This window comes from Pseudophryne corroboree, chromosome 2, assembly GCF_028390025.1.
Source record: "Pseudophryne corroboree isolate aPseCor3 chromosome 2, aPseCor3.hap2, whole genome shotgun sequence".
In the NCBI taxonomy this organism is placed as follows: Eukaryota; Metazoa; Chordata; class Amphibia; order Anura; family Myobatrachidae; genus Pseudophryne; species Pseudophryne corroboree.
Genome location: NC_086445.1, coordinates 21,799,061 through 21,812,228, shown reverse-complemented (window position 1 = coordinate 21,812,228; position 13,168 = coordinate 21,799,061). Strand labels below are relative to the sequence as shown.

The window sequence follows — 13,168 nt, the reverse complement described above, 5'->3', positions numbered from 1 at the left end:
TCTAGGAGACCAGACCATGGCCAATGTCTAGGAAACCAGACCACAGCCAGTGTCTAGAAGACCAGACCACAGCCAATGTCTTGAAGACCAGACCATGGCCATTGTTTAGGAAACCAGACTACGGCCAATGTCTAGGAGACCAGACCATGGCCAATGACTAGGAGATCAGATCACGGCCAATGTCTAGGAAACCAAACCATGGGCAATGTCTAGGAGCTCAGTCCACGGACACGGTCAAGGAGACCAGCCCATTGACAACGTCTAGGAGGCCAGACCATGGACAACATCTAGGAGACCAGACCCTGGACAACATCTAGGAGACCAGACCTTGGACAACATCTAGGAGACCAGACCCTGTACAACATCAAGGAGACCAGACCCTGGACAACATCTAGGAGACCAGATGCTGGACACTGTCTATGAGACCTGATCTTGGACAACATCCACAAGATCAATGCCTGGACAACATACATAGGACCAGTTTTTGAACAATATCTACAAAATCAATGTGTATGAGAGGCATTTCTGAACAATAGTGCCAGGTCTCTCCTACAGGACAATGTACGTATATGGGAAGTGTATAATTGCTTCCTATAATAAGCTGGACCTTCCAATCTGGAACTAATGACACTACATTGCAGAGGATTTCACACAGGGCCAGCAATTCATGGCAGTCAGCGGGTAAAGCCGGAAAGGTTCTTGATGACACAGACTAATGAAGCGAGAGAAACTAATTAAACTACAAATTTCACTAGTTAGATAGCAACAGGATAACTGTGCTCCAGTACAGAGAGAGAGAGATAATAGAGCGGCATCATTTGAAAGGAGCGCTACTGACGTGTCGCACAATATATCCAGGGAGAGATAAAGGATAAACTGTGTAACATGGGGAGATGCATAGATTGTACGCAGTACGCGGCCGGATGGAAAGAGAGACATTTACAGTAATAGCTGGATACATGATTTGAAGAGGCTTATTCACATAGACAGCGGGGAAGAGATCTGTCTGTGGTGTAGAAGCTGTAGGAATAATGGGAGGGGGCCTTGGACAGGATTCTTAATACATAGCATCATACATGTTTTTACATACAAAGGATATTTCTCTGCCGTTATATAATATGTTTCCGGATTTCAAAAAATCAAGAACAAGGACAGAACGTTAATGAAAGCCTCCGAATACGGACGGGGACATTGATTTGGTAAGACCACGTTATAATAATCATGGTTTGTAGCTGCATTGACCTCAGTGGACAACGGCACTTGGACGCGTGATCTATCCTGTGTGACCGGTACATACATTTCTGCATTGCTGAGGTTTCTGGCTTCTGTTATAATTTCCTGGAGCAGAACAGATACGTCATCTGCAAAGAGACAACAACAACTCTCCAGTAACTATTCTGTATGTTACTTTCAGCGTTAGCTTACATCACACATGTCAAATACAAACATTAATACAGTATATAACTATCAATGTATCACTGCAACAACCTAAACAACACTTTAATGCCTCTAAATAATTCCTTTTTTTATTTTGCAATGCCGAAAACAGGAAAGGTGGGTGAGCATGAGAACACGGAAGAGTAAGGGCAGGAGAGGAAAAGCTGAAAAGGAAGGACAGGAGGAAGGGAATAAGAAGGACAGGATGGGAAGGACAGGAGGGAAGCACAGGAAGGCGGGCACATGAAAGGAAGGCACAGGAATGGAGGCAAATGAAGGAAAGCACAGGAATAGAGGTATAGGAAAGGAAATACAGGAGGAAAACACAGGAAGGGAGGCAAAGGAGAGGTAGGGCAAGAGGATAGTACAGGAAGGGAGGCATAGGAGAGGAAGGACAGGAGGGAAGCAATAGAAGGGAAGCACAGGAAGGGAGGCACATGAAAGGAAAGCACAGAAAGGGAGGCAAATGAAGGAAAGCACAGGAATAGAGGTATAGGAGAGGAAGGACAGGAGGAAAACACAGGAAGGGAGGCAAAGGAGAGGTAGGGCAAGAGGATAGTACAGGAAGGGAGGCATAGGAGAGGAAGGAGAGGAGGGAAGCAATAGAAGGGAAGCACAGGAAGGGAGGCACATGAAAGGAAAGCTCAGAAAGGGAGGCAAATGAAGGAAAGCACAGGAATAGAGGTATAGGAGAGGAAGGACAGGAGGAAAACACAGGAAGGGAGGCAAAGGAGAGGTAGGGCAAGAGGATAGTACAGGAAGGGAGGCACATGAAAGGAAGGCACAGGAAGGGAGGCACATGAAGGAAAGCACAGGAATAGAGGTATAGGAGAGGAAGGACAGGAGGAAAACACAGGAAGGGAGGCAAAGGAGAGGTAGGGCAAGAGGATAGTACAGGAAGGGAGGCATAGGAGAGGAAGGACAGGAGGGAAGCAATAGAAGGGAAGCACAGGAAGGGAGGCACATGAAAGGAAAGCACAGAAAGGGAGGCAAATGAAGGAAAGCACAGGAATAGAGGTATAGGAGAGGAAGGACAGGAGGAAAACACAGGAAGGGAGGCAAAGGAGAGGTAGGGCAAGAGGATAGTACAGGAAGGGAGGCATATGAGAGGAAGGACAGGAGGGAAGCAATGGAAGGGAAGCACAGGAAGGGAGGCACATGAAGGAAAGCACAGGAAGGGAGGTATAGGAGAGGAAGGACAGGAGGGAAACACAGGAAGAGAGGCACAGGAGAGGAAGGACAGGAGGGAAGCAATGGAAGGGAAGCACAGGAAGGGAGGCACATGAAGGAAAGCACAGGAAAAGAGGTATAGGAGAGGAAGGACAGGAGGGAAACACAGGAAGGGAGGCACAGGAGAGGTTGGACAGGAGGGAAGCACAGGAGAGAAAGGACAGGAGGGAAGCAATGGAAGGGAAGCACTGGAAGGGAGGCACAGGAGAGAAAGGTAAGGAGGGAAGCACAGAAAAGGAAGCACAGAAAGGGAAGCACAGGAGGGAAGCAATGGAAGGGAGGCACAGGAAGAGAAGCACAGGAAGGGAGGCACAGGAAATTAATGATAGGAGGGAAGCACAGGAAGGGAGGACAGGAAGAGAAGCACAGGAAGGGAGGCACAGAAAGGGAAGCACAGGAAGGGAAGTACAGGAGAGGAAGGACAGGAGGAAGGCACAGGAGAGGAAGGACCGGAGGGAGGCACAGAAGAGGAAGCACAGGAAGGAAGGACAGGAGGTAAGCACAGAAAGGGAGGCATAGGAGAATGTGGACAGGAGACAAAGCAAGGAGAGGCAGGACTGAGGGGGCACTGCACACAAGAGGAAGGGAAAGGACAGCAGAAGAAGGAGCAATTGAAGAGTAATGACAGTTGGGGAAGGATAGTAGACTGCAGTCTTCCCAGTGCTACCCTAACCCCACTACACAGTAGAATGGACTGACCGTTACCAAGGCAGCTCTGCTGATAGACTATAACATTTACCACAGCTGAATCTTTGCATACCGCGCAGAGCGTTACATGTAGGTGGTACTGGGAGACCGCCATTTTATCGGTAGATAATCCGTATATCCGGTGACCCACTGATTCTTACTGCAATAAAAACGTGAGCACTGCGCAATAATGTAGGGAATTTATATTATAATCTACAGCTCCCGTGTCTATCGATCGCAGTCAGGAACAGCAGCATGGACTCGTTACTACAGCTGAAGCTATTATCTCATTACACAACCTCTGCTGCACATGCCGGGGGCAGGCGGCTGGAATGGAGACTTATTACGCTGGAGACACGAGAAGGAACGCCGGTGGGCGCGGAAGACAAATATCCGCTCAGATTAAACTTTTCCAATAACTTGCAGAGGGCGGAATGTGTCTGGAGGACGCCTCACCCGCTGTCAGTATTACGCTGGTTCTACGCTATATGTGAGGCCAATGTATGATTACCAGTTACACTTCCAGGGCAGACACAGATCATTCAGCTATTAATAAGGAAATCTGCACGCCTGCAGGAGCGCGGATGATAAATGTGGTGCGGACGCAGCAGACAGCGCGGCAGTGACATTGCATCGGGGAGTTTCCGGACATGTAACGCAGATAGAGCTGTAACACGACGGCAGTAACGCAATGGAGTGCGATTTGCTCAGCCGGCCGGCTACCTGCCATCCTGTGGGCGAGCTACACACTGCTGTATGTACTAAAGGCCAAATCGCCGGAACACTCGCCGGAAATCCAATTATTTTCTACCGTGCAACTCTGGTGGGTTCTTTTGCCAAAAATGCATTTTAAGGGGCCCAACATCAGCAATCACAATTCATTGTTTCACAGATACTGAGATTTATTTCAGTACAAGATTGATATACAAGTGTCGCCCCGTTTACACCAAGCTTTTGACCAGGGTTATTGCCGGGTTAACCCAGGTCGTGGTTTGGTATAAAAGGGCTAACATGGGGGGTCATTCCGAGTTGTTCGCTCGCTAGCATTTTTTAGCAGCCGTGCAAACGCTATGCCGCCTCCCACTGGGAGTGTATTTTAGCTTAGCAGAAGTGCGAACGAAAGGATCGCAGAGCGGCTACAAAATAATTTTGTGCAGTTTCAGAGTAGCTCCAGACCTACTCAGCGATTACGATCACTTCAGACTGTTCAGTTCCTGTTTTGATGTCACAAACACGCCCTGCGTTCGCCCAGCCACGCCTGCGTTTTTCCGAATACTCCCTGAAAACGGTCAGTTGACGCCCAGAAACGCCCTCTTCCTGTCAATCACTCTGCGGCCATCAGTGCGACTGAAAAGCTTAGCTAGACCCTGTGTGACACTACATAGTTAGTTGTAATAGTAAGCTGCGCGTGCATATTGCGCCGCATGCGCATAAGTGCCGATTTTTTTGACTGATTGCTGCGCAGCGAATGAAAGCAGCTAGCGATCAACTCGGAATGACCCCCTAGGTGCAAAAGGGGAATTAAATAGCTCTGGTGTGTTTGTATGCACAGCGAGTTTAATGACTAGACCACGTAGTAGTCATTGAGGGTGGCATTTACTAAGCATCGCATCCGTTACGCAGTACATCCTGCCAGTTATCAGCTACATACCAGCGCAAATATATTATAACTGTATATGTATTATCATTAGAGTGCCAGCTGCAGAGCGACAGAGGCGTCACGTCGCGCCTCCTGCTAAATATCCGGTAATGGCTGATGTTTTGCTACCAATGAATTGAAATGTAATCACTCAGGAAAGGTTATTAAAATGTCAGCGAGCCATGTTGTGACAGGCAGCATTTAATCCGCAGATAAGGCGCCCGTACCCCGCCGGTGGGGACGCAGCGGATCCATTACCAGGTGTCTCCCTGATAATTTCAGCTCTGAGTAATTTGTCCGCTTTCATATTGCTGCATTCACATTTGTGATGGATTCTCACATTTACAAAGGTAAGGAGCGCACGGAACCTTTACTGATTATGCGCTGTAATTATTGTCATACATCAGCGGAGAAATACAAAGCAGCGAGCCGCCGGAACCACGCTAATTGCCTGATCTGTGTTCCCAGCCTTAAACGTTACAAGAGAATGTCAGCGGTGAGGACGAGGAGGAGGGTACGGCGCTACTGCCTCTGCAGGCGATGTATCTAACCTGCCAGAGGACGACACACGTGGAGTAACCATTACAGTGACAGAAGATGAGGACCACATGTAACACCACGCTGCTGGGACACTAAGGGGCCGACGGGGGCCGCTGTGACTGATCCTCGCAGTGTCAGTGTGTAGCGCAGGGGCTGGGGGGAGAACTGTACAGATTATTTATTAAAATTCCTTTGCAGTGCAATTCTAGTGCGCCGGGATCCCGACAGCCGGCATACTGAAGACCACCCGTGTAATATACAGTGTTATATAGCAACAATTGTCACTGCATACGTGATGCTCCTGAGACGTGTCACTAGCACATACATTGGACAGGACACGTGGGGGCAGCACATACATGGGACAGGACAGTGGGGGGCGGCACACACATGGGACAGGACAGTGGGGGCAGCACATACATGGGACAGGACATGTGGGGGCAGCACATACATGGGACAGGACAGTGGGGGGCGGCACATACATGGGACAGGACAGTGGGGGGCGGCACATACATGGGACAGGACATGTGGGGGCAGCACATACATGGGATAGGACAGTGGGGGCAGCACATACATGGGACGGGACAGTGGGGAGCGGCACATACATGGGACGGGACATGTGGGGGCAGCACATACATGGGACGGGACAGTGGGGGCAGCACATACATGGGACAGGACAGTGGGGGCAGCACATACATGGGACAGGAAACGTGGGGGCAGCACATACATTGGACAGGACACGTGGGGGCAGCACATACATGGGACAGGACACGTGGGGGCAGCACATACATGGGACAGGACACGTGGGGGCAGCACATACATGGGACAGGACATGAGTGGGCAGCACATACATGGGACAGGACATGTGTGGGCAGCACATAAATGGGACAGGACATGTGGGGGCAGCACATACATGGGATAGGACATGTGGGGGGCAGCACATACATGGGATAGGACATGTGGGGGGCAGCACATACATGGGATAGGACATGTGAGGGGCAGCACATACATTGGACAGGACATGTGGGGGGCAGCACATACATGGGATAGGACATGTGGGGGGCAGCACATACATGGGACAGGACAGTGGGGGGCAGCACATATATGGGACAGGACATATTGGGGCAGCACATACATGGGACAGGACAGTGGGGGCAGCACATACATGGGACAGGACAGTGGGGGCAGCACATACATGGGACAGGACACGTTGGGGGCAGCACATACATTGGACAGGACAGTGGGGGAAGCACATACATGGGACAGGACACGTTGGGGGCAGCACATACATGGGACAGGACAGTGGGGGCAGCACATATATGGGACAGGACACGTGGGGGGCAGAACATACATGGGACATGACACGTGGGGGCAGCACATACATGAGACAGGACATGTTGGGGCAGCACATACATGAGACAGGACATGCTAGGGCAGCACATACATGGGACAGGACATGTGGGGGCAGCACATACATGGGATAGGACATGTGCGGGCAGCACATACATGGGACAGGACATGTTGGGGCAGCACATACATGGGACAGAACAGTGGGGGGCAGCACATACATGAGACAGGACATGTGGGGGCAGCACATACATGGGACAGGACACGTGGGGGGCAGCACATACATGGGACAGGACATGTGGGGGCAGCACATACATGGGACAGGACACGTGGGGGGCAGCAGATACATGGGACAGGACACGTGGGGGGCAGCACATACATTGGACAGGACAGTGGGGGCAGCACATACATGGGACAGGACAGTGGGGGCAGCACATACATGGGACAGGACAGTGGGGGAAGCACATATATGGGACAGGACACGTGGGGGGCAGCACATACATGGGACAGGACACGTGGGGGGCAGCACATACATGAGACAGGACATGTTGGGGCAGCACATACATGGGACAGGACATGTTGGGGAAGCACATACATGAGACAGGACATGTTAGGGCAGCACATACATGGGATAGGACATGTGCGGGCAGCACATACATGGGACAGGACATGTTGGGGCAGCACATACATGGGACAGGACACGTGGGGGGCAGCACATACATGGGACAGGACACGTGGGGGACAGCACATACATGAGACAGGACATGTTGGGGCAGCACATACATGGGACAGGACATGTTGGGGCAGCACATACATGGGACAGGACATGTTGGGGCAGCACATACATGGGACAGGACATGTTGGGGCAGCACATACATGAGACAGGACATGTTAGGGCAGCACATATATGGGACAGGACATGTTGGGGCAGCACATACATGGGACAGGACACGTGGGGGGCAGCACATACATAGGACAGGACAGTGGGGGCAACACATACATGAGACAGGACATGTTGGGGCAGCACATACATGGGACAGGACATGTTGGGACAGCACATACATGGGACAGGACAGTGGGGGCAGCACATACATGGGACAGGACAGTGGGGGCAGCACATACATGGGACAGGACATGTTGGGGCAGCACATACATGAGATAGGACATGTTGGGGCAGCACATACATGGGACAGGACATGTTGGGACAGCACATACAAGGGACAGGACATATTGGGGCAGCACACACATGGGACAGGACAGTGGGGACAGCACATACATGGGACAGGACATGTTGGGGCAGCACATACATGGGACAGGACATGTTGGGGAAGCACATACATGGGACAGGACAGTGGGGGCAGCACATACATGGGACAGGACATGTTGGGGAAGCACATACATGGGACAGGACAGTGGGGGCAGCACATACATGGGACAGGACATGTGGGGACAGCACATACATGGGACAGGACATGTTGGGGCAGCACATACATGGGACAGGACATATTGGGGCAGCACATACATGGGATAGGACATGTGCGGGCAGCACGTACATGGGACAGGACAGTGGGGGGCAGCACATATATGGGACAGGACATATTGGGGCAGCACATACATGGGACAGGACAGTGGGGGCAGCACATACATGGGACAGGACATGTTGGGGCAGCACATACATGGGACAGGACATATTGGGGCAGCACATACATGGGACAGGACATGTTGGGGCAGCACATACATGGGACAGGACATGTGGGGGCAGCACATACATGGGACAGGACATGTTGAGGCAGCACATACATGGGACAGGACATGTTGGGGGAGCACATACATGAGACAGGACATGTTGGGGCAGCACATACATGGGACAGGACATGTTGGGACAGCACATACATGGGACAGGACATATTGGGGCAGCACACACATGGGACAGGACAGTGGGGGCAGCACATACATGGGACAGGACATGTTGGGGCAGCACATACATGGGACCGGACATGTTGGGGCAGCACATACATGGGACAGGACATATTGGGGCAGCACATACATGGGACAGGACAGTGGGGGCAGCACATACATGGGACAGGACATGTTGGGGCAGCACATACATGGGACAGGACATGTTGGGGCAGCACATACATGGGACAGGACATATTGGGGCAGCACATACATGGGACAGGACAGTGGGGGGCAGCACATATATGGGATAGGACAGTGGGGGCAGCACATACATGAGACCGGACATGTTGGGGCAGCACATACATGGGACAGGACATGTTGGGGCAGCACATACATGGGACAGGACAGTGGGGGCAGCACATACATGGGACAGGACAGTGAGGGCAGCACATACATGGGACAGGACATGTTGGGGCAGCACATACATGGGACAGGACATGTTGGGGCAGCACATACATGGGACAGGACAGTGAGGGCAGCACATACATGGGACAGGACAGTGGGGGAAGCACATATATGGGACAGGACACGTGGGGGGCAGCACATACATGGGACAGGACACGTGGGGGGCAGCACATACATGAGACAGGACATGTTGGGGCAGCACATACATGGGACAGGACATGTTGGGGCAGCACATACATGAGACAGGACATGTTAGGGCAGCACATACATGGGATAGGACATGTGCGGGCAGCACATACATGGGACAGGACATGTTGGGGCAGCACATACATGGGACAGGACACGTGGGGGGCAGCACATACATGGGACAGGACACGTGGGGGACAGCACATACATGAGACAGGACATGTTGGGGCAGCACATACATGGGACAGGACATGTTGGGGCAGCACATACATGGGGCAGGACATGTTGGGGCAGCACATACATGGGGCAGGACATGTTGGGGCAGCACATACATGAGATAGGACATGTTAGGGCAGCACATATATGGGACAGGACATGTTGGGGCAGCACATACATGGGACAGGACACGTGGGGGGCAGCACATACATAGGACAGGACAGTGGGGGCAACACATACATGAGACAGGACATGTTGGGGCAGCACATACATGGGATAGGACATGTTGGGACAGCACATACATGGGACAGGACAGTGGGGGCAGCACATACATGGGACAGGACAGTGGGGGCAGCACATACATGGGACAGGACATGTTGGGGCAGCACATACATGAGATAGGACATGTTGGGGCAGCACATACATGGGACAGGACATGTTGGGACAGCACATACATGGGACAGGACATATTTGGGCTGCACACACATGGGACAGGCCAGTGGGGACAGCACATACATGGGACAGGATATGTTGGGGCAGCACATACATGGGACAGGACATGTTGGGGAAGCACATACATGGGACAGGACAGTGGGGGCAGCACATACATGGGACAGGACATGTTGGGGCAGCACATACATGGGATAGGACATGTGGGGACAGCACATACATGGGACAGGACATATTGGGGCAGCACATACATGGGACAGGACAGTGGGGGCAGCACATACATGGGACAGGACATGTTGGGGCAGCACATACATGGGACAGGACATGTTGGGGCAGCACATACATGGGACAGGACATATTGGGGCAGCACATACATGGGATAGGACATGTGCGGGCAGCACGTACATGGGACAGGACAGTGGGGGGCAGCACATATATGGGACAGGACATATTGGGGCAGCACATACATGGGACAGGACAGTGGGGGCAGCACATACATGGGACAGGACATGTTGGGGCAGCACATACATGGGACAGGACATATTGGGGCAGCACATACATGGGACAGGACATGTTGGGGCAGCACATACATGGGACAGGACATGTTGCGGCAGCACATACATGGGACAGGACATGTTGGGGCAGCACATACATGGGACAGGACATGTTGGGGGAGCACATACATGAGACAGGACATGTTGGGGCAGCACATATATGGGACAGGACATGTTGGGACAGCACATACATGGGACAGGACATATTGGGGCAGCACACACATGGGACAGGACAGTGGGGGCAGCACATACATGGGACATGACATGTTGGGGCAGCACATACATGGGACAGGACATGTTGGGGCAGCACATACATGGGACAGGACATATTGGGGCAGCACATACATGGGACAGGACAGTGGGGGCAGCACATACATGGGACAGGACATGTTGGGGCAGCACATACATGGGACAGGACATGTTGGGGCAGCACATACATGGGACAGGACATATTGGGGCAGCACATACATGGGACAGGACAGTGGGGGGCAGCACATATATGGGATAGGACAGTGGGGGCAGCACATACATGGGACAGGACATGTTGGGGCAGCACATACATGGGACAGGACATGTTGGGGCAGCACATACATGGGACAGGACAGTGGGGGCAGCACATACATGGGACAGGACAGTGAGGGCAGCACATACATGGGACAGGACATGTTGGGGCAGCACATACATGGGACAGGACATGTTGGGGCAGCACATACATGGGACAGGACATATTGGGGCAGCACATACATGGGACAGGACATGTTGGGGCAGCACATACATGGGACAGGACATGTTGGGGCAGCACAGACATGGGACAGGACATGTGGGGGCAGCACATACATGGGACAGGACATGTTGGGGCAGCACATACATGGGACAGGACATGTTGGGGCAGCACATACATGAGACAGGACAGTGGGGGCAGCACATACATGGGATAGGACATGTGCAAGCAGCACGTACATGGGACAGGACAGTGGGGGGCAGCACATATATGGGATAGGACATCTGGGGGGCAGCACATACATGAGATAGGACATGTTGGGGCAGCACATACATGGGACAGGACAATGGGGGTAAGTGGACGAGAGCATGTAATACAGGGAGAGAATGTCCCTTTGGTTGGCAATCAGTGGAGCCCCAGTAAGCCGTGTTCTGCGCTTCCCCTGTGGTGACACATGTGACATGTGACATACACGGACTGTATCATGCTGCACATTTACACCCCATATAATGGCGGTATGAGGAGAACCCTCCGGCGTGGCAGGGAGATGAGAGACTCACCCAGGTGTGTGAAGAGATTTTTGGCAACTTGCAGAAGGGCCTGCGGACGAGAAACACAGCAACTGGGTTACACAGAGCAGACCCGGTGTCACATACACACAGTATAATGACAGCTTACAGTGTATGTACACACCCCACCTACGTACTATCTGGCGGAACATAGCGTCTGCCATGGTAAGCTGGTATTATCACCGATAAGGGAAACGCTGAAATGATGAACTACAGATACAAGAATAGCAGAGGAGCAGCTAGTGGACTCTGGGCCCTATGGCAGAATATAAATCAGGCCACACACTTTATATATAATCTATAATTTACCAACATTGTGCCCCTGTGTGGTTCTGAATAATAGAACAAATATAAGTAAACACAGTATTATCAGCCTCGTTCCCGCAGAGCGGCCCGGAGACGTCCGCAGAACACACTCACATCACATCAGGGTTTCAGCATTGCAGAATATAAATTACTTCACAATTTATATTTGTTTTAAACAAACTTGTCCCAGAATGTAACAGCTATGTGTCTGTCGTCCACTAGAGGGAGCTCTGGCTCCAGTCTGTGCATCCAGGGGGCCTGCAGTGATCCCAGGCACAATCTGCCCCCCCTGTACTGCTGCCGTCTCACAAGTCATAGAGAGTCTTCCCCGGGCCCAGCGTGGCCCCAGGACACATAAGCAGCAGTCACTAGTCCCAGTTACATCGCAGCGAGCGATAAGTGCCCCCCACAGCCTCTACCAGGGCAGCAGCAGAACAGGGGGCACTGGCCTACAGTGTTATACCCTATGCCACACAGTGGCGCAGCTCAGGGTACTGGGTAGTGATCAGAGTCTAGAGCGCTGGGGCCGCTTAATATATAATGCATCTGTAGTCTGTAATATCCATTATACCCTAACATTCCCACAGACTATCCCAATTCCAGCGGGACAATCCCGATTTGGGGGAACTGCCCGGCGGTCAGCAGACTTGTGCCGATTTGTAGGACGTTAGGTGGTATATACCTGCTCATTGTGGCACTGCGTGTCCCTGTATTGCAGCATTAACACTGCAGGACAAGGATAATAAAATATTCATTAACCACTTAACTAATATTTCTTCCAAAACCGCTCAGAATTTTTAATGATTGAATTAGATTAAGAACATCTACGTCATAGGTCTTCAACCTGTGGCCCTCCAGCTGCTGTGAAACTACACATCCCAGCATGCCCTGCCACAGTTTTGCTATTAATGTATGCTAAAACTGA

At 51.8% G+C, this 13,168-nt stretch overlaps 1 protein-coding gene across 1 annotated transcript in view; it reads right to left on the bottom strand.

The window, feature by feature from the left end:
• Positions 1-13,168, bottom strand: part of PDE2A (phosphodiesterase 2A) — an 859,648-nt gene that overhangs the window by 76,100 nt on the left and 770,380 nt on the right. The window contains exons 12-13 of the mRNA XM_063950594.1: positions 11,929-11,968; positions 1,298-1,361 (exon numbers count right to left, since the gene is read on the bottom strand). Coding sequence (XP_063806664.1) covers positions 1,298-1,361; positions 11,929-11,968 — 104 coding nt within the window. The remainder of the gene's footprint in view (positions 1-1,297; positions 1,362-11,928; positions 11,969-13,168) is intronic.